The 23,017-nt window shown below is 40.6% G+C and overlaps 1 protein-coding gene and 1 long non-coding RNA gene across 6 annotated transcripts in view; both read left to right on the top strand.

Annotated features, from left to right (window-relative positions):
- The window catches only part of LOC118285376 (thrombospondin type-1 domain-containing protein 7A), a 145,168-nt gene that overhangs the window by 74,624 nt on the left and 47,527 nt on the right, over positions 1–23,017 (top strand). For all 5 annotated transcript variants that reach the window (XR_007030238.1, XR_007030237.1, XM_047329597.1 and 2 more), the window contains 4 exons: positions 1,859–2,105; positions 18,834–18,949; positions 20,331–20,466; positions 21,070–21,173. Coding sequence is in view for 3 of the 5 variants with exons in the window: in XM_047329597.1 (XP_047185553.1) it covers positions 1,859–2,105; positions 18,834–18,949; positions 20,331–20,466; positions 21,070–21,173 (603 nt within the window). In the remaining 2 variants the exon portion in view is untranslated. The remainder of the gene's footprint in view (positions 1–1,858; positions 2,106–18,833; positions 18,950–20,330; positions 20,467–21,069; positions 21,174–23,017) is intronic.
- On the top strand, positions 12,718–14,928 carry LOC118285377. Its single transcript, XR_004785090.1, has 3 exons — positions 12,718–12,993; positions 13,887–13,956; positions 14,625–14,928. It is a non-coding gene; the product is annotated as an uncharacterized LOC118285377 (long non-coding RNA).

The following is a 23,017-nucleotide window of genomic DNA, read 5'->3' as shown; positions in this document are numbered from 1 at the left end:
CCCAAAGGTCAGCGGTTCGATTCCTGCTTCCCCCAGTCTGCATGCCGATGTGCCCCTAGGCAAGACACTTAACCCTCAATTGCCTTTGGCGGCTCTTCCGCCAGTGTATGAATGTGACAGAAAAAGCACAGTAATTAGCAGCGCAGTATGAATGTGACTTGTGCTGTAAAGCACTTTGAGTGGTCAATAAGACTAGAATAAGACTAAGCCCTATATAACTACAGTCCATTTACAGTCCAGTTATCCATATCCACATTGATGCTTTTCAGGAGATTAAACTGTTTCTGGCCAGCACCTTTAACATATTGAAATCAGACATGTCCAGCGCGCACCTCCAAATCCAGGATGATCTTGATTTGAGGTTTCTGGGAAAAGTAGTTTCCAATATGCCCTTCAAAACTAGTGTTCGCCTTCTATCGCAAAGACACCGGGGCAACAGACGAAGACACTACGAGAGAAAACGTGAATACAAAGTACACATTCAGTCAGTTATAATGACGATGATGAAATAAAAAGAGAAGATTGCAAGATGAGAAGAGAGCACAATGATGTCTCCAGCCTTTATCACACTTAAGCACTTAAAATCTTGAACCCGTATTCAAATCCATCAACCTGAGCCTCGGTGTGTAGCCACGTCCGTCTTGAAACTTTAATCTGCCTCGTTCACATTTTTTTCCCAAAGTTGTTTATCAACAAATTTCCATCTCAATGTGCATTATAATATAATTTTTGGGTTTATTTTAGGCTGTTGCATGGCGTGATAAGATATATTTTCTTATTTAACTTCCACTGAATATAAGCACTAAGGTTGGAAACAATATTTGGCTAGTTTCCACTGAGGTATATAAAATCCTGGTGTGCTTTTGCAGATGCAGCTTTTATCATTTTGTTCTCTACTGTCAAGTTACATAGAAGGTCAAAAGGCTGTTGAAAGCATTTCAATGGAACTCCAGGAAACTCAGAATAAAGCAACTGGTGTGTGTTGGTTATATTTAGTATAACTCACATCCAGGAGTTTCAGGGAGAAAAACAGGTTTACAATATTTAATATAGCTTCTCACCGTAGTGTCCAAGTCTGAACAGCAGATAACTTGAGACATAAATCATGACTAAGGATCCTCAAGTAAGGATATTTCTCCGTATGCAGAAGTATGAATTGTATGTGTGTAGTGACTGTAAAAAACACATTGTTTCCTCAAGGTCCGCTAGCTGTCGGTTCTGTGTGTGCACCGAATAAAAAATCAGCTTTCTCGGCGCAGCCCTGGTTCTGTTAATTGAAAAGAAACCAAAAAATGGTGCGGACGGCACAACACTGTGTGGCGCAGTTTGTAAACATCACTCCCCGACACCTTAAGAGACGTGCCAGCTACAGAAGCTGCAACTCAGGGGGTTCCCATGACTCCAATATTCAGGGCTAATGGGTTAGAGCCCCGACCAGTGCAGTCAAATAATCAGCAACAAACAATCTTTCTCAAAAAATCGCTTACTGCCCCTTTAACTGGTCACAAGGTTATTATGTAAAGTTTTTAGAACACTGATGTACAAAACTGCCTGTTAGTGCAGGTGTCCATCAACTTTTGAGTGAATTATTTACCATTTGGGCAGGAAGTCTAAAATAAAAAGGGCAGCGAGTAAAGCATTGGGACATGAACCAAAATAATGCTGGTAGATGCTGAAAACCCCCGACGAGTTAAAGGACACTGAAGATTTGGTGGTTCTGTGTTGGTTTGTCACAACAAGCAACTTGTTTCACATTATACATGAATGTGTCCACTGTATAAATAAAAAAAAATTCAAAACCTGTGAACGATTTAGCTTCCATGACAATTCAAAATGTCGGCCCTCTCTGTGTTTTCAGGCGGCATCCCGTGCCCCAACAGTAGCTCCCTTCAGGAGGTGCGGAACTGTAACGAACATGCCTGCACAGTTTACCACTGGCAGACCGGATCATGGGGCCCCTGCACGGACGACCCCTCTTCCTCGTCCCTGAACGCCTCCTCCAGTGCCCGTGCCTCCACCAACAGTCAGGGCACCTGCTCCATGGGAATGCAGACTCGGAAGGTCATCTGCGTACGGGTCAATGTGGGACAGGTGCCTCCCAAGAAGTAAGTTGTTTTTCCTCATTTATCTTTCTTTCACTTGTTTGTTTGCCTTCAGCCTGCCGTGTCTGTTCCTGTGCCTGAAAATATGTGTGCAAATAGTTTTTTGTTTTTTTTCCTGCAGCAGTGTTATTTTAAGCAGTGGTTATTTCTAGCCAGATATGGTTTGTTGGTGTATATAACTGTGAGAATAAGCTCCTGGATTATTGTGTCAGAGTGAAAATCGCTCCACTTGCTTTGAGCAGTGGCTCTCGGTCATGTGTCATCAAGATCCAAGAGTGGGCATGATTTTGTTTCAAACAAATCTCTACAACCGCAGATTGTTACTAATTAGGACTCCTTTGAAGAAAATGGAAGAAACAAATCTGTGAGGAAGGATTCGTTGAATAGAAGCGAGGAGTACTTTGTCCCCATTCAATGCATCGTATAGTGTCAGACCCTCTAGCTTGATGAACACAGGACAAGGCATGAGCCCATTAGGTCAAACGGCACAGATCACAGTAAGAACAATGGCCCACCTTGTTATGTGTTCATCAAGCTAGAGGGTCAAACGGTCGGTAATCTGTGAGCATCAGTTTGGATGAGAGAGTGAACAGAGTAAATAGTTCAATCTAAAAACAGAAGTAGATTTTGATTGTTTATTTGAAAATAACTCAGTAGTAAGCCTTCCATGGAAGCATGCATACTTTTGTGTGACATTTACTATGCTTACAAAGAATATTTGTCTTTATAATCCAAAAAAGGACATTATTCCTAATGACATCTTTCCTTGTCTAATATAAAGTGATAATCCACTAAATTCCTGTTTACATGCATGTTTACTCCAAAAAGCTTCCATGAGGTTTGTCCTATGACTACACCCTTACTAAATATATTGCCCTGTAGAGGAAAACCTGTTAATAGTCTTTTGTAATTTTTGAAAATAATTACTTCTTCAGTCCAGATATATGCGATTTTTTTGGGCCTGTATCTCAACCCCAGCCTGACAAACCGTTGACTAGTTGTTTTTCAACAACACACAGCGCTGACCATAAACTGACAAGAGGCTGTGTGTTGCAAACTGCCGTAAAAACCTCAATCCATATGCATATTCCAAATGCGTACGTGTCCAAGTCTAAAAACACGAATAATCTCAAATTGGAAAAATGCTACATTCGGAACAAGGCCAAATTCGAAAATATCCAAACTGTTTACTTGACCCGTAACAAATTTAGAATATTGTCATACTTGGAAATGTTATCGTTGATCGTGTAAATGTACTGATTGTGAGCAAGCGAGATGAAAAAAACAACAAAAGCAGTGAGAGAGAGATGAGAGAAGCAGCAGTGGTGGGAAGTAGAGTGACGGCAGGAGGCTAATGCAAATCAAAGAGCAAAACAAGGAGACGCTGAAAGAGCTGGTTAAGTAAGATGAGCAGACTCTACGTGAAGTTAACTCCCAATTCATATCATCCCCTCGCATGCAAGTGAAGATACATGAATAATATCTCCATCCCTTAAAGCCTAATTAACCCTTCCATTTTGGACGCTGGTAATTTCTCATTGACGATAATGACAGTAATTATAATGGGATTGATACTTTAAGGCAATTTAATCATAAGGCAGATGAAAGACGAGATGTTTGTGGTTAACTCCGGATTTTAAATTAACGTCCGCCACAAAGTTCAGTCCTTTTATGTCAACTACGCTCGACTGATTCACTCGACCACACAAGACAATTCTGCCACGGAGACGCAGAAGTAGACTGATTTATTCCTGTGGAAAATAAACAAAGGTCTCCTACAGTATGTTCTCCATATGTTGAATGTGTTTCACCAGTCACAGAAAACTGTTATTCCTCCTGTATCGCACCTCCTAGGTGTAATTATCAACAAAGACAGGCAGGAAACATTAATTATTTAAAGGGTCGGAGTGCGGTGTGTACAAGGGAAATGTGATTCTCAGAGAACTCTAGATAAAATGAAGATTAATGTCCAGTTCATTGGTGCCTGGTTCAGCAGCTGACCCAGACAGAGGTGCACTTATCCGGCTGCAGCAGAATGGTCGATGTCCAGGATGTCTTGTATTTTACTTTTTAAAGTGGCAAAGCTTGAGCTGAGAAACAAACACAAGCTCAGCAGATTGGAGAGTCGTAGTTGTAGAGGCATCAAGTGTAAATAGCACTGAGTGGCAAAAAGGTTTCAGTCCATTTGCCTCCATTATCTTTTGTTTTTGTCTGTCAATAACTTTGGTGTGGTCCAAAAATTCTGAGACCATATGCCAAAATGGCTGCATGCTACAGATCACATGAATAGGAAAGTGTTGTTCTTTTTGTTATTATAATTTCTTTTTTTGCCTCTAATGGAGGAATCAGTGTGGAAATACTGAGACCTACTGTGTAGCAACAGAAATCCATTAGAGTCCATTAAACAAAACTGTCATACCTGCTGTAAACAAATCCAAACTTTCTAAACCACTAATTTGAAGTGAAAATCACAACATTAAAGTATCAAGGAAACAGTTAATTGTAAAACACTTTGGAAGCTGCTTCATGAATTACTTCTGACCAACATCAGTTGGTCGGTCATTTCATTATTTCGGAAGAGCTCAAAAACGTTTGGATGGATTGATGAAGAATTTTGCACAGATATTCATGTTCCCCAGAGGAGGACTTAACGACTCAAATGCTGTTTTTTTTTAATCTTGTGCCAGGATCAAATCAAAGTTATCTGTCACCGAGTTAAATATCTCCACAAAAAAATTGTACTGATTTCATGTTGACTTCGGCGGACTTTTCTTCTAGTGCCAACAGCAGGTTGATGTTAGTTAGGTCTTTTTTGTCATTTACGAACATCCATATGCCATTTTGGATGAAGTGTAAAAAGTATGGTAACTTTTCATTCAGTGCCAACCTCAAAGAAATTCTTTAATTAATTGTTTATATGCTAGGGATGGGCATTTTAAGAGTGCAACGCATCTTTCTGCAGCAATAACGATGCACTGCAACACAGCCTACCCAACACGTAATGCTTATTTTCAATCAAAACAGTCACAGTTACAATTTAAGGACTTAATTTTTCACAACCACAAAAACGTAATTAAATTCTTGGGTCACACTACTTGACTTAACATCGAACAAACGCTGTCGGCCTGTAACTGTAAAAAAACAAAAACGAAAAGAGCTGCGGCTCAAGTTTTTCTCAGAAACCTAAAATGAATTTCAATTCTTGCTCAGGAAAACGCGCATGTCAACGTGTGTGGTAAAAAGGCGAGAACGTATTCTGTTTAAGGGCGCTGTGGTAAACGGGATTTAACTGATTTAGCGTTGTTTGTGAAGCGTGACAGTAAAGAATATCTCCATAATCTAGAAACGTCAGGAATGTCGATTGTACAATTGTTTTGCGACTTGATGTGGAGAGAAAACCTTTAATTCTATATGGAAAACCAATTTTGTTTTTTAAATTTCTGAGCCAGATTATGAATGCGGGTTTTGAATATAAGTTTGTTATCAAGCCAGATTCCTTAGTATTTGTAAAATATTCAACGAATGAAATATCTGTACCATTTAATGTTTTAATTTGTGGATAATTTAGGTCTGTTATGGATGAGGAGAAAACCATTAACTTGCAAAGTTGCGGTCCTGTGCATGTCTTGCACAGTAACCTGCTTCGTGTAGGTCAGACAACTTCTCTCGGATAGTGAGGCGAATTGCTGGTTCCACAAATCTATGGTGTTTGTGTCTTGGGTCACTGCAAGGAGTGGTGCGCGCACACACCACTCGAGGAATGAGAGTGAATCGATCACTCACGCCCATCCCAAATATATGCACATACGTACTGAAGTAACGATATTCCAGCATAGCAAATATTAAACTGCAAACACTATCTATCGTGAAAAAGGTAAACATTTCACCTAATGCCTGTCAGCTGTTTAACATTCGTAGCCCCACCACTTCTGAGCATACCGTACTAAATTCTACACTAAAGTTAGCATGTAGGCCAAATCACATCCGTGACTAAGTACAGCTTCGCAGAGCAAGTAGCAGGACAGCAGACTTTAAATTTAGTTGTGGTGCGTTCACACCAAACAAGGAATGTTAGTGAACACACTCCACAAATATTTGCCTGCTCTCTATCGGACATGGACGTCAGTGGTGCTGGGAGAATCTCAACGCTAATTGGCTTTTGCGACATAGTGCCACGCAAATATTTTTCACAAGTTGAAATATTTTAACTCGAGCAAGCGTCATTCATGTCACGTTGCCCTGCGTGAGTGACACGTTATTCGTGTCTACTAGCGTTTTTGCATTGACAATGAATGTAATCTCATTGCATAAAAAACTATCTTCGCGTTTGGTGTGAATGCATTATTACAGTGCAGTTGAAGATTGTAGGCCTGGCATCGATCAGTGTGAGCCTAAATGAGTCCATCTGAATGACTGTTGAAAAAAAAGATGGACAACAAGTCTCCAATTCCTTCCACTTTACAAAAGTGAAGTCTAAAACATCCTGGATATGGGCGCTGCCATATTGCGCTGTTGATGTTGATGATCGTGAAGTGGAGCCATGGTATCTAAGTCCTGCCTATACACATTCTTCAATCGGGAGTCAGTCTCAGCTGTCAATTATAATGTGTCCCCCATTTACCCGACTAACAACAACAAACTTACCCGGAAAAAACACTTAAACGTACATCAGTGTGATAGGAACGACCGGAAATGACAGAAAGCTTTAACCTAAGGCGGGGTTTATGACCTATGCTGCCGCCAGCAACCAGGGGGCGATGGAAATGTTCTGGTTTTACTTTTGCGAAGCTGTCATCTCCTCCTTTACAGTCTATGGTCTCACAATGTTTCCCTAGTACACTTGTAGTGTATGCAGTGATCCAAACAAAGCCAGAGTGCGTATCTGGACGATGGACCCTAAGTTGCTTTATTGGAAGTCCGACAATTCTTCTTCTCCAAGTTGTATTTCCTATGAGGCAAATCTCATCAGACTCAATAGTGACTAGAATGGCACTCAGTACACCACACTGAAGAATATTTTTTAGAAGAACAACAGTTACACTTAAACCACGCTGCTCCTAATCATCCAGAAGTTTTTTCAGCATGTCCTCTTGACATTACTAGTTCAACACATTCAGAGCGATATAGGAGAATGTTTGTCTTGTCCTCAGGTTAAACTTTATGGAGAGGCAGAGAAGAAAATCTGTAGCATGCAGCCATTTTTGGCATGTTGCTTTAGTTATTGGGAGAATTGTTCTTGGATTTTCACTTGTAGTGTCAGGGCAAGTTTGCTGGATGTCGCTGATCTTACCAGACAAAACATAACAAAGTCAAAGGATCCGCTGTGGTTTGGACCACAGGAAGAAAGTATATATCATCAGAGCCTCAGTTGTCAGACTGCCTGGAGGTAAAAACACCGAAAAACATACTGTAAGTGCCGTCAAACAAGATTCTCTCCAAAGACTGGGAGGTTTCTTTGTGGACCGGTGGTTCTGTCCATGGTGCTGAAGAAGCTTCTCTGCCTGTATACAACCTCATCTACGTGTCAGTGTCTGTTTTTTACAGTTTATCATTTGTTGTGCAGCAATCTGACAATGTTGACCCTTCAAAGACGTTTTGTTCAAAGTCTTGTGGTGGATATTCGTCAGGCCACTGTCACCGGCAGGGGTCCAGTAACAGGCTATCAGCCAGGATGTAGACTTTCATTGCACCACAACAGACATAAGCTGTCTGGGTGTAGAACATTTCTCTTTTATTGTAGCTGTGAACAACAATGACTACAAATACACACACGCACACAAACATATCTCAGGGGGAGAACGACTTTGCTTCCTTAACTTGCATGACAAATGCTGCCTCCAAAATGGCTCCTATTAGGTTGATTGACAATAAGCTGCATGTGTCAGCTTTGAAAGAACTCTGCCAATCAACACTGCGATAAGCAGGTTTTCAAAACAACACAATGAACTGAGCTGGAAGAGTTAAAATCATCTGCACCCAACCAGTAAAACAAAGCAAACTTATCTAATTTGTCAAGAGGAACGGGTTGGAAAATATAATGTGATCTTATAAACACACATGGAAACTTGGTGGAAAGATGGGACATGGGCCAACAAAGAACCGATTACATTTCACGGCTGATCCGGACCAAGGGGTGGATCAGGGAATTTGATATCACTTTCTTTGACGCGATTTCTTTAGTTTTTTTTTTTGACACTTTCATTGATTGCCATAGGGAATAAGATGATTGATATCTATTAGTGTGTGCAATTTAGTGCGGCATGATTCAATTTAAGGTGACTGTTGGGTCTCGCCGGAGGTATGCCGCTGGTCAATTTGAGTGGGTTACATCGCTGACTTTGGTATAGGAGTTTAACAGGTTCAATTCCCGGTCAAAATCCAGTGTGGGCCCTTAGGCAAGGCCCTTAATGCTACCTGCCTACCTCTGGTATGACTGAAACTCAAAATAGCAGAAAATCAGTTATTGCAAGTCGCTTAGGACCAAAGTGTCGCCTAATGAATTCAATGCAATATATGCACTCTACTGAGTCCATATTGAATCTGATGAGATTTGCATCCCAGGAAGAACAATGGGAAGAAGAATAATCTGCTGTCGGACTTCCATTAAAGCAACTCAGGGCCCATCATGCAGATACACACTCTGACTTTGTTGGTATCATTGCAAACATTGACAAATCTTATTAACACAAACCATACATTCAAAATAAACATGGAAGTGTTTGTTATGAATGTAGTAACTGGGAGGAATGTTAGTGGTAGACGAATACACTTTTATTTACAATATATTTTATTAAAAGAAAGTAATAATACACAGAGAGCAATTCCACAAAAACACAAAACATGAAAGGGACTCATTTACAGTGTAAAATTACATCCAACCCTATGGGATTCCTGTCTTGGTCCAAACATAGAGGTCTGGAACAGGAATTGATAAACATGAAAATTAAAGAGAGACCTCTCATAATGGCTTTGTAGTATTATGCCAGAAGTACTGCCCCGGGACAAGACTAGAGTGACAAAGTTTGTAGCTGAGACAGATAGTCAGTTAATTTATTTGTAGATTGATGGGAAATCAGGAGATCTCTATTCTGTAATAATTTAATCAAATGTGGGAATACACTGTCCTTCCCTGTGCCATGTGATAACACGATGAAATAATTTGGTCATGGACTGTAGGACGGATGGAACAAGCTGTTGACTTGAGAGTTTTTGTACTTTGCTGTGGTACAGAATATTCAGCAGATCAGCTGATTAAGAGTTAGACCTATGTAGCAGTGTTTGTCTTTTAGAAGATGTTTCCTCATTTTGTGTTTTGATGACATAAACTATTGCCTGAAAGGTTACCATAAGTTCAGCTATAGGTAAAGATCTGGTAGAACCATTGTGATTTTCTTTCTTCGTTATGTTTCTCCTCTCATTCATTCTAGTTCTTCTAATTTGACACTCGTCTGTTGTGTAAAGGTTCTTGGGAACATTTGATGCCTTGCATTTGCCCTGTCCATTTGACAGACCTTAGTGGTCTCAGGCTCCACCATTAAACAAACTTGTTTAAAAGCATAAAGCCAACAGCACTGGTTTCTGTTGCTCAGGGTTGCACTCAGGAGTGACTTCATATGGTTATTTTTGTTTGTTTTGTTTTGTTTTTTTCTACCCTGCATGTTTTCATCTGGCACAATCCAACTGGCAGGTATTTTCGATCAGTGCACCCATGGGACCCATGCACAACAAACAAAGCGTGGCCGTCTGCACCCTGCATATGCAGATGTGCCCCGTCGCATTCGTAGACGGATCTGAGCCGTTTCCCTCCCACAGCCTCAGGCAGTGAACCTCACAGAGTGCATGTCGCACATAAACACTGACTGTCAGAGCCCGATAGAGACCACAGACACAACAGAGGCAAATATGTCAGTGCCTCAGGCTTGGGCTGCTCTCATCCCATCGAGAAAGCCGTTGTGGTGTGGGGGGGGCGAAAAAAACAACAGTATCTGCTTATTGATTCTGACAGTCTGTGTGCTGAATGGTACCTAATGTGTGTTTGTGTAATCACATTGATGCTGTGGAATTTGCGTGAAAAAAATCAAATCATTCATGGTTATGATGTTTGACAGAAGCCGTGTTAAGACCAGTCTATCATCTTCCCCTGGTGATTTCTAATGCAGGCTGTGTTAACTCTTTGTTTTTGACTATGATAGATCGCTTAAAGGCCACGAGGCCAAACACACCACTGAAAGGCTCCTTGAAGAACAGCAACTGTTTTATGCTAAATTAAACAAATGATGTTCTTGTTTTGTATTCCGTAATTCTTCCCGTATCTTTTCCCACCAGGCCTTGGTTTGTGTGCGTCTGTACACTCTCTTAAAAACTACTAACAGTTCTTTGCTGAGAATTTCCTCACCTCATCCTGCTCAACCATCTGCTCATTTCTCCAAAAACAACCTCTCACTGATGCTACTCAATGATGCTAAAAGCAGCAAGCAAAACAGAAGCATGAGCCTGGCTGCCTGTCTTAATGTCACGCTTTGGGACACGCTCCCAGTGCCATGTTGTGTGTGTCTCTGCCTCCATACAAATCATGACATTTAAAGATCATTATGAGCTTGTGACACTGACTGAAAGCAGCCAGCCAGTCAGTTAAAACCAGATGCCATTAGTTGGACAGCTTCATTTGTTTCAGTATAGTGATAAACACACAAGTCGTTTTCCGAGAAGAAGAAAAATGTGTAAAAAAATGAATAAGAATTCTGCAGTTTTGTATGAAATTCCCCAAGCGCCTTGAACATAAACATCTTTATTCTTTGAACAAACAATAGATACAATGAGACAAGGAAAGATAAAAGAATTTGTGTCAGACAAAAATGGCAACATAAGATATAAAGGAGGAAAAACAGTGGAACAGCAAAATCTATGTATACATGATAAAAAATGCATAAGTGACAGTGCAGTATTACAACTAGCTCTCACACCCCTGTGGACAGTCTTCCAGCCAAGCATTGTGCTGTACTGTAAGTACTCTGCCTGTGTTCTGCCAACAAACGTGGCCTGTTTCTTCCCCTGAAAACTGGAATGTTGTTGGATTTTAATCATCTGAATTTGGATAATTCCCGTCATTAGTTGTGGCTGTAACATAATTCGACTAAAAGGGAGCAAAGGGGATGGATCTATCTCTGTCAATGGGAACCTGCTATGAATCAACATATTGCCCCATATGTAAAAAACTGAAAATCCAAAGGCCGGTTACAATTGTGGAAAGTTATTAAGAATGAATGTTGCACTATGTGAGTTTGTTACTGTAAACAAGGAGGACATTTCTAATCCCTATTCACCCTATCTATCCAAATCTAAAAGTAGGTGTCAGACATGATGAGCTAAGTGCCTTGGGGGCGTTTCCATCCACCCAGTCTTTTATTTATTTATTTATTTATTTACTAACTATTTCCCCAATCTTCTTTAGCCTCTCCAGGGTCTTGGGACAATCTCAGCTCACCAGTCAGTAACCATGTAAAGAAAGCAACACAATCGTTAGATCGGAGCGTCCAAGCGATGGACGGTACGAGCTGTCAATCATACGGCATCCACACCCAAATGTATACGCTGCTTTATCGTCTATTCGACTCTAAATTTAGACGCAAAACTAGAGATGGAACCATAAATTGCTCAGGAAATTATTTTACTGACTTTATGAATCAAGTGAGAAGAAGGTCTGCGAAAGCGATTTGGCATGATGTTGACTGTAAACAAAAACACAGAGGAATTATCGTTGCCACAGAATCTTCCAGAAAAACAGTCTGAAGCAAATTTTCAGGGAATCAAGATTCAATAGACAATAAATGTAACATTTGTATTTCAGTTTAGTTGTATGCAGTAAATAAGTCATGCTGTATTTACAAACAAAACCAACTAAGAAAAAAAGTTTTAAAAAATACTAATTATTTTGTGCCTGATATTTTCGGGATCACAAACTCTAGAAATTCTGTGCATGTGAAATGCTAATGTTCAAGGATCTTCAGCCGCAACATCGTTGTGATTTCTGAGTATCAGATACTTCCATTAATTTTCTTCCGCTTATAAGGGATCGAGTCACGGAGGCAGGATGTTCTAGACATCCCTCTCCCTGGCCACGCTTTCCAGCTCACCCTGGTGGATCCCGGGGCGTTCCCAGGCCAGATGGGATATGAAGTCCCTCCAGTGAGTTCTGGGTCTGCCTCAAGGTCTCCTTAAAGTTGGACATGCCTGGTAAATCTCCAGAGGAAGGTGCCCAGGTGGCATCCTGACCAGAAGCCCAAACCACCTCAACTGACCCCTTTCGACTCAAAGGAGTAGCGGTTCTACTCTGAGCTCCCTCCGAATGTCCAAACTCCTCACTTTATCTCTTAGGCTGAGCCCAGCCACCCTACAGAGAAAGCTGATATTGACCGCTTGTATTCACAATCTCCTTTTTTTGGTCACTACCCAGAGCCCATGACCAAAGGTAAGGGTTGGAACGTAGACAGGTCAACACCTCGCGAGCTACCGGTAGCTCTTTCTTTTAGTAACATAAAACATGATAGTGGAAATTAAATCAAAATACAGAGAGATATGTGGTCTTAAAAATATGAGGAAAAGCAGATTATTCTTCTTTACTATATCAAGGTTTGAAATTCTGCATAATTAGGGGCGTGGATACTTGAGTGACAGGTGACGCCGCTGTTTGGTAGCCGCTCGGTGGTAGCTAGCCGCTAGCAGCACTAGCTGTCACCTGAGCTAATCCCCGGTCAGTGAATGGGACTTCTCGACCACGGTGTCGGAGTCTTGCGGAGAACATTTCAAGCTACTACCAGATGGAAAATACGCCTGCTCTGCGGTCAGTCGTCCCAACAGAGAAGTCCAAGAAGCTGGCGCTCCTGTTGTTTCGGTAAGTTAAATGATAGTGTTTGCAGTCATTAGCGGGTGTCGTGTCTGCGCTCGGTAGCTGCTTGTTAGCTTAGCTCGCTAAAGCGCTTATCAGCCAGCTAGCCTGGGGTTAGCCTCGAGCGAGACTCCGGCTCTGCTGACGAGGCGAGCGGGATCAACACGACACCGACATGAGCCGGTAAACAGCGTATGTGTGTGGTTGGAAAATATGGTCCACCACGTCAAATGTGCCATACGAGCAATGCAATGTTAACGTAACATGAATGCTCACTGTCAAGGTACATTAAGGTGTTTGTAACTCATCAGCATTGTTTCAGAAGCTACCGTTAACGTAGAGGATGCACTGTGTTCTTGGTTGTGATGGAGTTGTTTTATTGCGCCTGTACGGTAACTTAAAATGAAACGGAAGAACACAAGAAGTTTGATTCATATTTTTTTTACTAAAAACCGACATGATAGATAATTACGATGCAGAAACAGACTTGTTGTGATCGCATGTGACGAGGTTTGTCTGTGGAAAACTACACAGACAAACCTCGTCCCATGCGATCACAACAAGCCTCCGGATGATCCAGATAGACTGGACCAGTGGAAGCTCAACATGAGGCAGAACTGAACTGACTCATCACTTCAGCACTGACCCCAAGTTCTCCACATATGGTTTGTGAATAACTTAATGGTCATATTTTTCCCAAGCGAAACATGAGAACAATGGTGCCAGTAAGCTTTTATAACAATTAAATATTCTATACATACTGTACTGTACACTCACTGTGTTGGTAGAACACTGTTAAATCTAAAACTACATTCAAATACAGTTGAATATCTACAGAACACAAGCACACAAACCTCTTTATTTACAAACTTCTCATACTATTTTGTATTTGTTTTTAGGGAAGGACCTGCGTGAAGGACTCCACTGTGCTGACCATGTTCTGTCTCCAAGAGCAAAGAAGAAAAATTAGTCAGTCAGTTCTTATCATTACATGTACTGTTACACAGCTTTTAAAATATATTTAAATCACACAAACCTGTTATTGCTTAAGGTTTTATCTGTAGTTTATGAGTTATTTGTCAATTAATAGTCAGATTTGAATGTGAAATCTCACATATTCAGTCAGTATTAAAGACAAAAATAGTTAAAATATAAACATAATTTATGAGCCAGAACCAGAAGTTATAGATTAACTCTCAGATTTATTTTTAGTTAAAGGTACAAAACATAAAAAGGTGGACAATATTAAAATTATAGAACACATTCAATATACAGACTGGGCCTGTGCAAGCGGTAACAGCTGAGCTCAGAATGAGCCCAGAGGTGCAGAGTCCATGTGGTGGGAGGAGAAAGGGATACAGTGTGGGACTGTAAGGGAGGGAAAAAGCAGAGGTAATATGTGTTGTAGCTATAGTTGGTATTTTTTATCAACATTGATGAACATAAAATAAACTCAACATTGTCCATGATAGTCAGGGATCTGTTTAGGCTTAACAAAGTGTGACCTGAAGGCCAAATTCAATAGCAGTGACACTGCCAACTGTAGCAGTTACAGGTCTCCTTCACAAGGTGCTGGATGTGAGTTTGCTGCAGGTCGTCTTCATGTTGACCAGCCTGATGCTACTGATCTCCCTCAGGTTGTCGTCACCACAGTGGATGATGAGGACGTCAGCTGTTGCTCTTCCTCACGGAGTGGAAACAGAGTGGAAGAAGACTTTTCCAGTGATAAATGCTCCAGATAAATGCTACATCTGTAGGATAAAATGGAACTATAGAGCTAAATCTCAGAATATAGATGAGTATCTAATACTTTATATGTAGACAGACTATATAACTGTAAAGTCAAGCAGCCACGACTGGTACTGGTTTGTTTTGTGCAGCTAGTGGAAGCATCACAGGTGAACTCAACAACAACCAATGTGCTGAAAGTAATAAACATCTTGTAACAAATATAAAAGTGTCTTTCTTAAAGTCATATTCAAAGTGATAATCTGGTATAGTAATGTCTATGGCAGTACAGGTAAAGTAGACTACCACGGACTTCTGTCAGTGTGAAAACTTGATCTGTGCACTGTTTAGGACAGTGGAGTGGGGAATTATAGTTTTTCTGTTTTCTTGTTTGGTGTATGTGTATGTGTATGTCCCTTAAGGCAAAATTAATAAATAAATGACAATAATAAATAAAACTACAAGCCAGTGTCCATAAAACATTTACTGTATGCCAAGCCATCACATGTAACTTCTGTTTAGTTAACATTTATTTGATTTAATTTATTAGAATTAAAAATTAGTGGAGCAAACTACCACTAATACAAATAAAAGCACCCGTAATTTTTAAGACTTATAATATCAGTAATAAAATATTTATTTCAAATGTTGTTCCAGTGTTACTTACCATATGTAACGTTGGCTGGGACGACTGGTACCGGAGCTCACGTTACCGCAGTCAGTACCGACCCGGTTCAGCCTCGGGGTCGCGGCGCTAGCCGGCTCGCACTTAGCCTATCTTATTAGCTTAGCTCCTTAGCCTCAGCTAACTGGGAAGCTTGGACGTAGATGTCCATGTTTCAGCGACCGGTCTGCATCCGGCACACCTCTATGTCCATATTTGGATAAGACGGGTAAAGGAGGCCCTGCCAAGATGGCGACGGCTGAGCCGCTGCGGAACCGCCGACTTTGGGCTTCAAAACCGGCCAGCAGAAACCAATGGGTGACGTCAAGGACGCTACGTCCATGTTTATATACAGTCTATCGTACAAACAGTAGCTTAATTCAGCTGATGTGTTCTACATATAGAAATGTAAGCAATGTCATGCAGTGCTCTCGGACACTTGCATTTTTTCAATGTAGCTCTCATTTGAACAAAGGTTGGAGAGCCCTGGTTTATACCTTTTTCAAATAGATCAACAAAACCCTAAAACAGTCCCCAATATCCCAATAAGAACTACTACCCGATTTGGTTGGGCTCCGCTCCCTCTGCGGTGAACTAACAGCAAAAGATTTTGAGGCAAAAGACACATGTTTATTGTTGTGACTATACTATTCAGCTTAAATACGTTTGGTTTGTGCTCCTGCAGGTTTGCTTTCGGCCTCCTGCTTATTGGATTGTTCACATTATAAATTGCTTTTCTCTCTGTTCTGTTAACATTGTCATTGTATTCAGATTTGTAGGGGTTTTTTTTGCGCCGGCTATTTTTGGATTCTCTGCCAGGTTTGCCTCGATAACAAGGGCATTGATCTCAACACAGAGAGCTTAAAGAAGAAAGGAAAAAGGTTTCTATATAAATTGATAAAATCCTGGTTATCACTGGTGTGGAAACTCAGGTTCACAGGTTGAATTTCAACAGCTTTGCGTCTTGTTGAAGTGACCTCGAGCGAGACACCTGTTCACTCACTTCTCTACGATGGTGTGCATCAGCTGAGCGGAGAAAATGTAAATGTATCCTCCCTCTGCTGCATTAGGCAGCTGGGTTTTTTTCCTGGGGACCATTCACTTGTTTGAAGACACCATAGGATTTGTTCCGCTCGAGAGGGATTTAGCTCTGTCTATTGGTATTAAAAATAAATCTCTGCTTGTGTCACTGTTACATTATTACATTGTGCCTGTGAGGCTTCCTATCGTTTCTCTGATTACACCACGCTATTGAGCAAGGAACGCCCAGAGGACAACGCTCATTCTTAGCAACGTTAACTCTGACCCAGATGATCGGCGTGTCAGCCATTCATGAGGAAACAGAGAGGCAACATCTGGCTGCGAAAGCAGGGCTGCAGCGCTGCAGAGATCAGATTACAAGATTAATTCCTGCAGGTCTATCGCGACCTATTTATCTTGGTCCAGTTGTGTACACTGGGGACCTTAGGTGCTTAAAACACTGAAGATTAACCATGACCCTTGTTCGAAAAACCTCGTCCTGACCCTGTATTCTGTTCCATGAAAAGGATTATCACTCTCTGAATGCATATCCACTTAAAACAAGGGAGTCTCCATCCTGAGGGCAGACTGCAAGTCTGCTGGTTTTATCCTTAAGGAGCTCTGCTTGTTACAGTTCCCTCAGCAGAGAGAAATTCATGTAAAGTATCTTTATAAAGAAGTGCTAAACATTTCCTGTAGTTTGGGGATGTGACCATCTCTTCTTTATATATTTCAAGTGCTGTTAGCCAGATGGCACACATCAGTCACAAAGTGGATGTGATTACAGAGGTTTTCATCAGTTGTTATTGCCCTAAAATGGGCCTGGAATAATTACATTCTGTATTCAAGCAATACCATGATGGTGTGCAGCTATATTTTTTAAGCTTTTATGCATGGTTCAGTCGCCTTGCTATATAAAACTCAGTGGGGATTTCTTACAGTCTTGGTAAACAGAGGGGTGTCTTATTACCTTCAGTAATAAGAGAGCATAACATAATTAATCATGAATGCAAGTTTGTTTGTTTTTTATGGAAGCACATATTGCACACATGTTTACCAGCCCACTTGATTTCAGTAAAATGTTGCACTAAAATATGCAGGAGACATTTTTCAGTTAGGATTTGTCTGGACACAGCAGAGCTCATTCAATTTCCATGACAAATTATATTTATATAGTATATATATTATAGACCATATGTTCTTGCAGTTTTGACCAGCCAATCAGCTGTGAGTTTTACATTTAGAAGCCTCAAATGGAACAGCTGAGCCATTTGTCTTTTTAGACGAACATTAAATCTTTCATTTACTTGGACCCTGTAACATCTAAAATTATTTTTTGATTTTACCTTTATATAGATACCAAGATTATTCATATAGACCTTGTAGTTGGAGAGATATACCCTTTTATTTTTGGTAGTCATTTTCGAGTAGGGACATGTGTAAAGGGCCCATGCAGTATAGTGTTGAAATATATTATATATTCAGTGATCTTTTCTATGAAAAGTCAATTTGCATAAGATCCCTGATCACGTCATTCTGATTAATTTAGTGTGATGTGACTCAGAAACATTTTTTCTGACTGCAAGTTCATCTTGCAGATGTGTACAAAGCATTTCCCCCTTGTTTAACCATTGCTTCCTGTGAGTGATATATCTAAATAATTTCTAAATAAATTCCTTTTTTTTAAAGAGTGAAATTTCAGGTTCTCCCTGCAACATCATGTTGAAACAAAAAAATCCAGTTATAGAATCAGCTGAAATTCTGAGGCCAAAGAGAAGCTTCCTCTTTTTCTGCACCCAATGATTTGAGTCTAAGGTGGTTTTTACCTCTTGTTAGACTCAATCATAATACCAGTGTTTTCTGTGGGGTTGAGTGTCTCCTAGAATCCTCTGAGCATGAATCGCTATAAATATAGTCATAACGGGGCACATAGGCAATGACAAAAACGGGAAAAGACACAGAACTCCAACAAAGTTAGTTATTTATTATCGCAAAAGTAAATGAACAGAAGAGTAACAATGATATGAGGCATGTTGGTCAGTGGCATCAGTGGTGTTAATGTGTGTGTTTATGAATAATGTAGTGTAGGGTGTTGTGGCGTAAAATATCAAACACCAAACTAAACAAAGCAAAGTAAAAGTCTGTGGTTCCTGACAGCAAGAGAGAGAGCGAGAGACAGGAAGCTGGGACTTTTATATCCTACAGAGCACTGTGCCCAAGTGATCAGGTATATATATATATGTGTGTGTTTTGGCCTCAGATAAACAGGAGTCGTCACAAATCATATATATATCAAAACATAATTCAGTGTTTTGGCCTCAGACATCTTTCTGCTGTCTTGTTGGTGAATGTGTGTACTCCAGCAGTGTCACTCTACAGCCCGTGCTGCGCGTGTGTGTGTGTGTGTGTGTGTCTGTGTGTTTTTCTTGCCCAGGTGTCCAGACGGCCCTCGCCCCAGCACAGTGCGACCATGTCAGCTGCCCTGCAAGAAGGATTGTATCGTGACCCCGTTCAGCGACTGGACGCCATGTCCTGTTACTTGCGACGCAGGTACTGTGACAAAAAAGTTAATCACATGCCAGGGGAGAGACGTGGGATGTGGAGTAATACTGACTCACTTATATCACTGGAAAGGGAGTCATGGTTATTAAACTTTGTTTTAATATCAGTGTAGCTGTCTTCACAACAACACAGACACATGTCGGTTCTTTGAAACAGGCATTTACTGTTTGGGCTTATCTTGTCGCTCTGATACGTCCTGATACTAACGGAAACATATTATGCTCATATTCAGGTTCATAATTTTAACCTGGGTTATTACGTGAAAAGGTTTACATACTGTAATGTTCAGAAAATATCAGTTTCCTCAGACTGTCCAATCCTGCAGTTCCTCTTTCCAGCCTCTGTCTGAAACACTTGGTTTATGCTCCTGTCTCTTTAAAGCCCCTCCCTCCCAATGAAGCCCAGTCTGCTCTGATTGGCCAGCTGGCCCAACCTGCTGTGATTGGTCAACCACTTGCGTTGTGCAAAGTGTGACAATGAACTTGGCCGCAGGGCGAACACAAATAGGCAACTTTAGTTTCTGAAAAGAATAATCGTAATTAGTCATCATTATTGCCTATTACAAATCAGATTTTAATGTATCAATTTTAACCGAAAATCAAATGAATTATGTGTTTGTTTTTTAATTGTGATATTACTAATCAATGTATCATGAACTTAGATAATTTATGTAACAGCAATTACATTTTGATTTATCTTTTAATGTAGTTTTCAGTCTGGCTGTTGTAGTTTTACATGCTCACAGTGTTTAATTTCATTGTTTCAGGTCCCAATAGTAAACTTAAATATGACAATAAACAGTGACAATCAAATTGAGCTGCTCTGACTTTATCCCAGTGCAGACGAATACAAAGGATTAATTGTCTAGAGAAACTACAGCAGCGGTGGCGTCAGTGCAGAGACGAGCACATTAAGAACCACACAAACACATGCAGTCATAAATTGTTACACATGATTAGTTCGACAGATTTGGCGTGTACGGCCATCTTTGGTGTGACCTCCTTTATGACACCTGGCACGTTTACTTGCCCACAGCTACAAGTGTTAGCAAGTGCGTGGCATTGTTGTTTTCATGCTGTGAAAAAAATAATAAACTATTCAGAGGTTTAAAACTGGGTTCAGGACCACCAAGAGCCTCGTTTCCTCATAATGAACAACTCGAGGGCATCACCACATTTAAATACCATAAATCCAATTCTATGGTCTGATGGGCTTTTTGTTGGCTTGATATCCCGAGTTATTAGACGTGCATGCTGTCTATGATCGCTGTCAATTCGATTTTTTTTGCAATATTAGTCACCATGTCCATTCTTCAAGGACTATTAGGAGCTTACCCTTCTGACATTTTTGATTGTCTGTGTCTGTGCAGCAGGTAATCCTGTGAAGAGAAAGCAGTCGAAGAAACGTCTTACGATCCAGCTGCCGTCCAACGGAGGACAGGACTGTCCGGAGTTGATGGAGGAGGAGAGGGACTGTGAGGTTCCCAAAGTCTGTCCAGGAGTCAGGTAACAGCACTGAGGATGGATGGATGGATGGATGGATGGATGCACTTACTTATCCCCATCTGGGAAATTCCTATAATGCTTATGTCAAATTATAGCTTCTCCCAATTTTGGAAAAGAACATGTTTTTAGTTTTTTTGGACTTGAAACGTCAAAGTTCAAGTGGTTATAGCAATTGTGAATGATATGAAGCTGTCTACGTTGGCTGCAGCATCAGGGGTCTGCAGGATAATATCCGTTGTTAGATGTGACGAAAGACGTTTTATGACATGAACTCCGGAAAATGTCTAGACCCAATTTTCTAGAGCCTGCTTTCACATATGAATAACGCAGCAGGAGATTCTTTTTGAGATTTTACTGCTGTATTCTGAAATGGGCTCACTAGGATACTAGGGGCTGGCCGGAAAAGTTCCAGAAAATGTTCGTATCAACATATGCGGACATTTGTGTTCTCAATTTCTAAAAAATCACAAATACAGACCTGAAATTTAATTTACAATAAATAGCCTCAATATTGGTTTGAAAAATCACAGTTAGATATTATACTCACATAGTTGAACAGTGCTTTATTACATACCTACATGCTACAGTATTGATTTGTTCCAGGTGGAAAACTCACAAATGGAGAAAGTGCCAGCTGGTCCCGTGGTTTCTCAGAAAGGACAGTCCCAGTGCGCAGGAGGCTTGTGGACTCGGACTTCAGACCAGAGGTACACAAACCAATCTCCTCGTCTCCCATTTCCCTCTGCATCTTTAGTGAACCGTTCCTCACCTCACCAGCGCAAGATTAAATGTTTGCTCATTGCGTTGCATCTGGGGCCTCTCCACAAGGCAGCAGATGGAAGTGCAGAGGTTTGGAGAGAGGGCCGGTTCACTCAGAGCACACATCAAGTCCTCCCACTTACGAGACGTGAAACGAACTGAGGTGACACCTCAATTAAAAAAAAACATCCTTGAGATACAAAAAAGAAAAATTGTGTTATTTTACTGCACGTTTCCTTTTGCGTGTGACAACCCAACCTCTTCATATGGGCATCATGCAGAGCTTTAAAAGAGTTGCGGTCGTCCCTCTTAAATAAAGCACATTTCCTCTTGCCTTCTGAAAGAGGATGGATGTACCATGTAGTCCTGGGAGGCCTTCAGAAATATCCAATTTCAGCGGGTCACGCAGAATGATCAATTTCATTATGTTCCAGCTCCTATAGAAGGCCTTCATTAGAGCTCACGTTTCATTCCCTTCTTCGCTAACTTACATTCAAAGATGGAAGAATGAGTCAATTTATGAAGATGAATTAAGGTCCACTTTAGACTAGACTGTGCGACACCTGATGTCCACGCGCCCCCCTGCACATGATTTCACGCATCTGACACTTGTAAATGGAAGAAATCATTTGTGTCATTGACTTTAACCTAATGAGACACACTGTGTAATCTGACTGTGTATTGTGTTGTTAAAAGGGTTTGCACATTCCATGCATTTTCTGTAACCGATAATATAATAGTATATAATAGTATAATAATCAAAAGTTGGTAATCATTAACAATAAATAAATGAATAAATAATAGAAAGTGCACGTCTATTTCACAGTTTAAATTTGATTAAAACACTATACATTAGCGGCACATTAGTTATATGACATTCATGTAATGAATAACATGAGCCAATCTTTTTTTTCCTTGTACCACTCCTCAACGGGGCTCCTAATTGCACCACGATGAAACCCGTCACCGTACACCACGTTTATCGGCCACGTTTATGTCCTTTTCCATCATAAAGCAAATCCTCTGCGTTATTGTCTCACTCATCACTGCAGCTTCTTCTAGCCAACAGAAATGTGATGGTTTGTTTTGCACTGCAGGCGTCGGGTGCTGACTGTTAAGGTGGTACAAAATTAACAATGTACTGGAGATGAATTTGACAATGACAATGCAATATTTACACAACGCGTTGTCATCTGTCACTCTGAAATGTTCGCACGCCGTACTACACTTTGCCCGTCATCTTGGCTCAAGGGTTTATCTGCACTTTGACCTCTTCTTCTTACGTAACGTAAGAAGAATAGTAATTAACTATTATACCAGCAGACGTTATAATACTAAACTACTAACGTTACGTTAGTAGTTTAGTATTATAACATCTCCTGGTATAATAGTTAATTACACAGCATGTGATGTCTGGAGAAGTGATGCACAAATGAAATGTTTGTTTATTGGTTTGGTAAATTTTTTATGGGTTAAATTCTTAACAGCAATTAACCAACTAACGGTCAATCATTAACATCTCCAGCTGCTAACCTGAACAGAAGCTTTGCCTATAGAAAAAACAAACGCTTTACTGGCCCTTTTAAAAACACACAAAAACAACTGGCAACATGCACGATCCCCTCTCTCCCTTGCATACACACACACACGCGCACACACACACACACGTAAACACACTCATTTGTGCAAGATAAGAACTGACCTCACACACCATCAGACAGAGGCTTTCCAAACCAATAGCTGTGCCCAGGGGGTTTCAACAAAAATGTGCTTAGAGATTGATTTTTCTATG

Source organism: Scophthalmus maximus, chromosome 20, assembly GCF_022379125.1.
Source record: "Scophthalmus maximus strain ysfricsl-2021 chromosome 20, ASM2237912v1, whole genome shotgun sequence".
Lineage (NCBI taxonomy): Eukaryota > Metazoa > Chordata > Actinopteri > Pleuronectiformes > Scophthalmidae > Scophthalmus > Scophthalmus maximus.
This window is presented reverse-complemented; position numbering and strand designations above follow the sequence as displayed.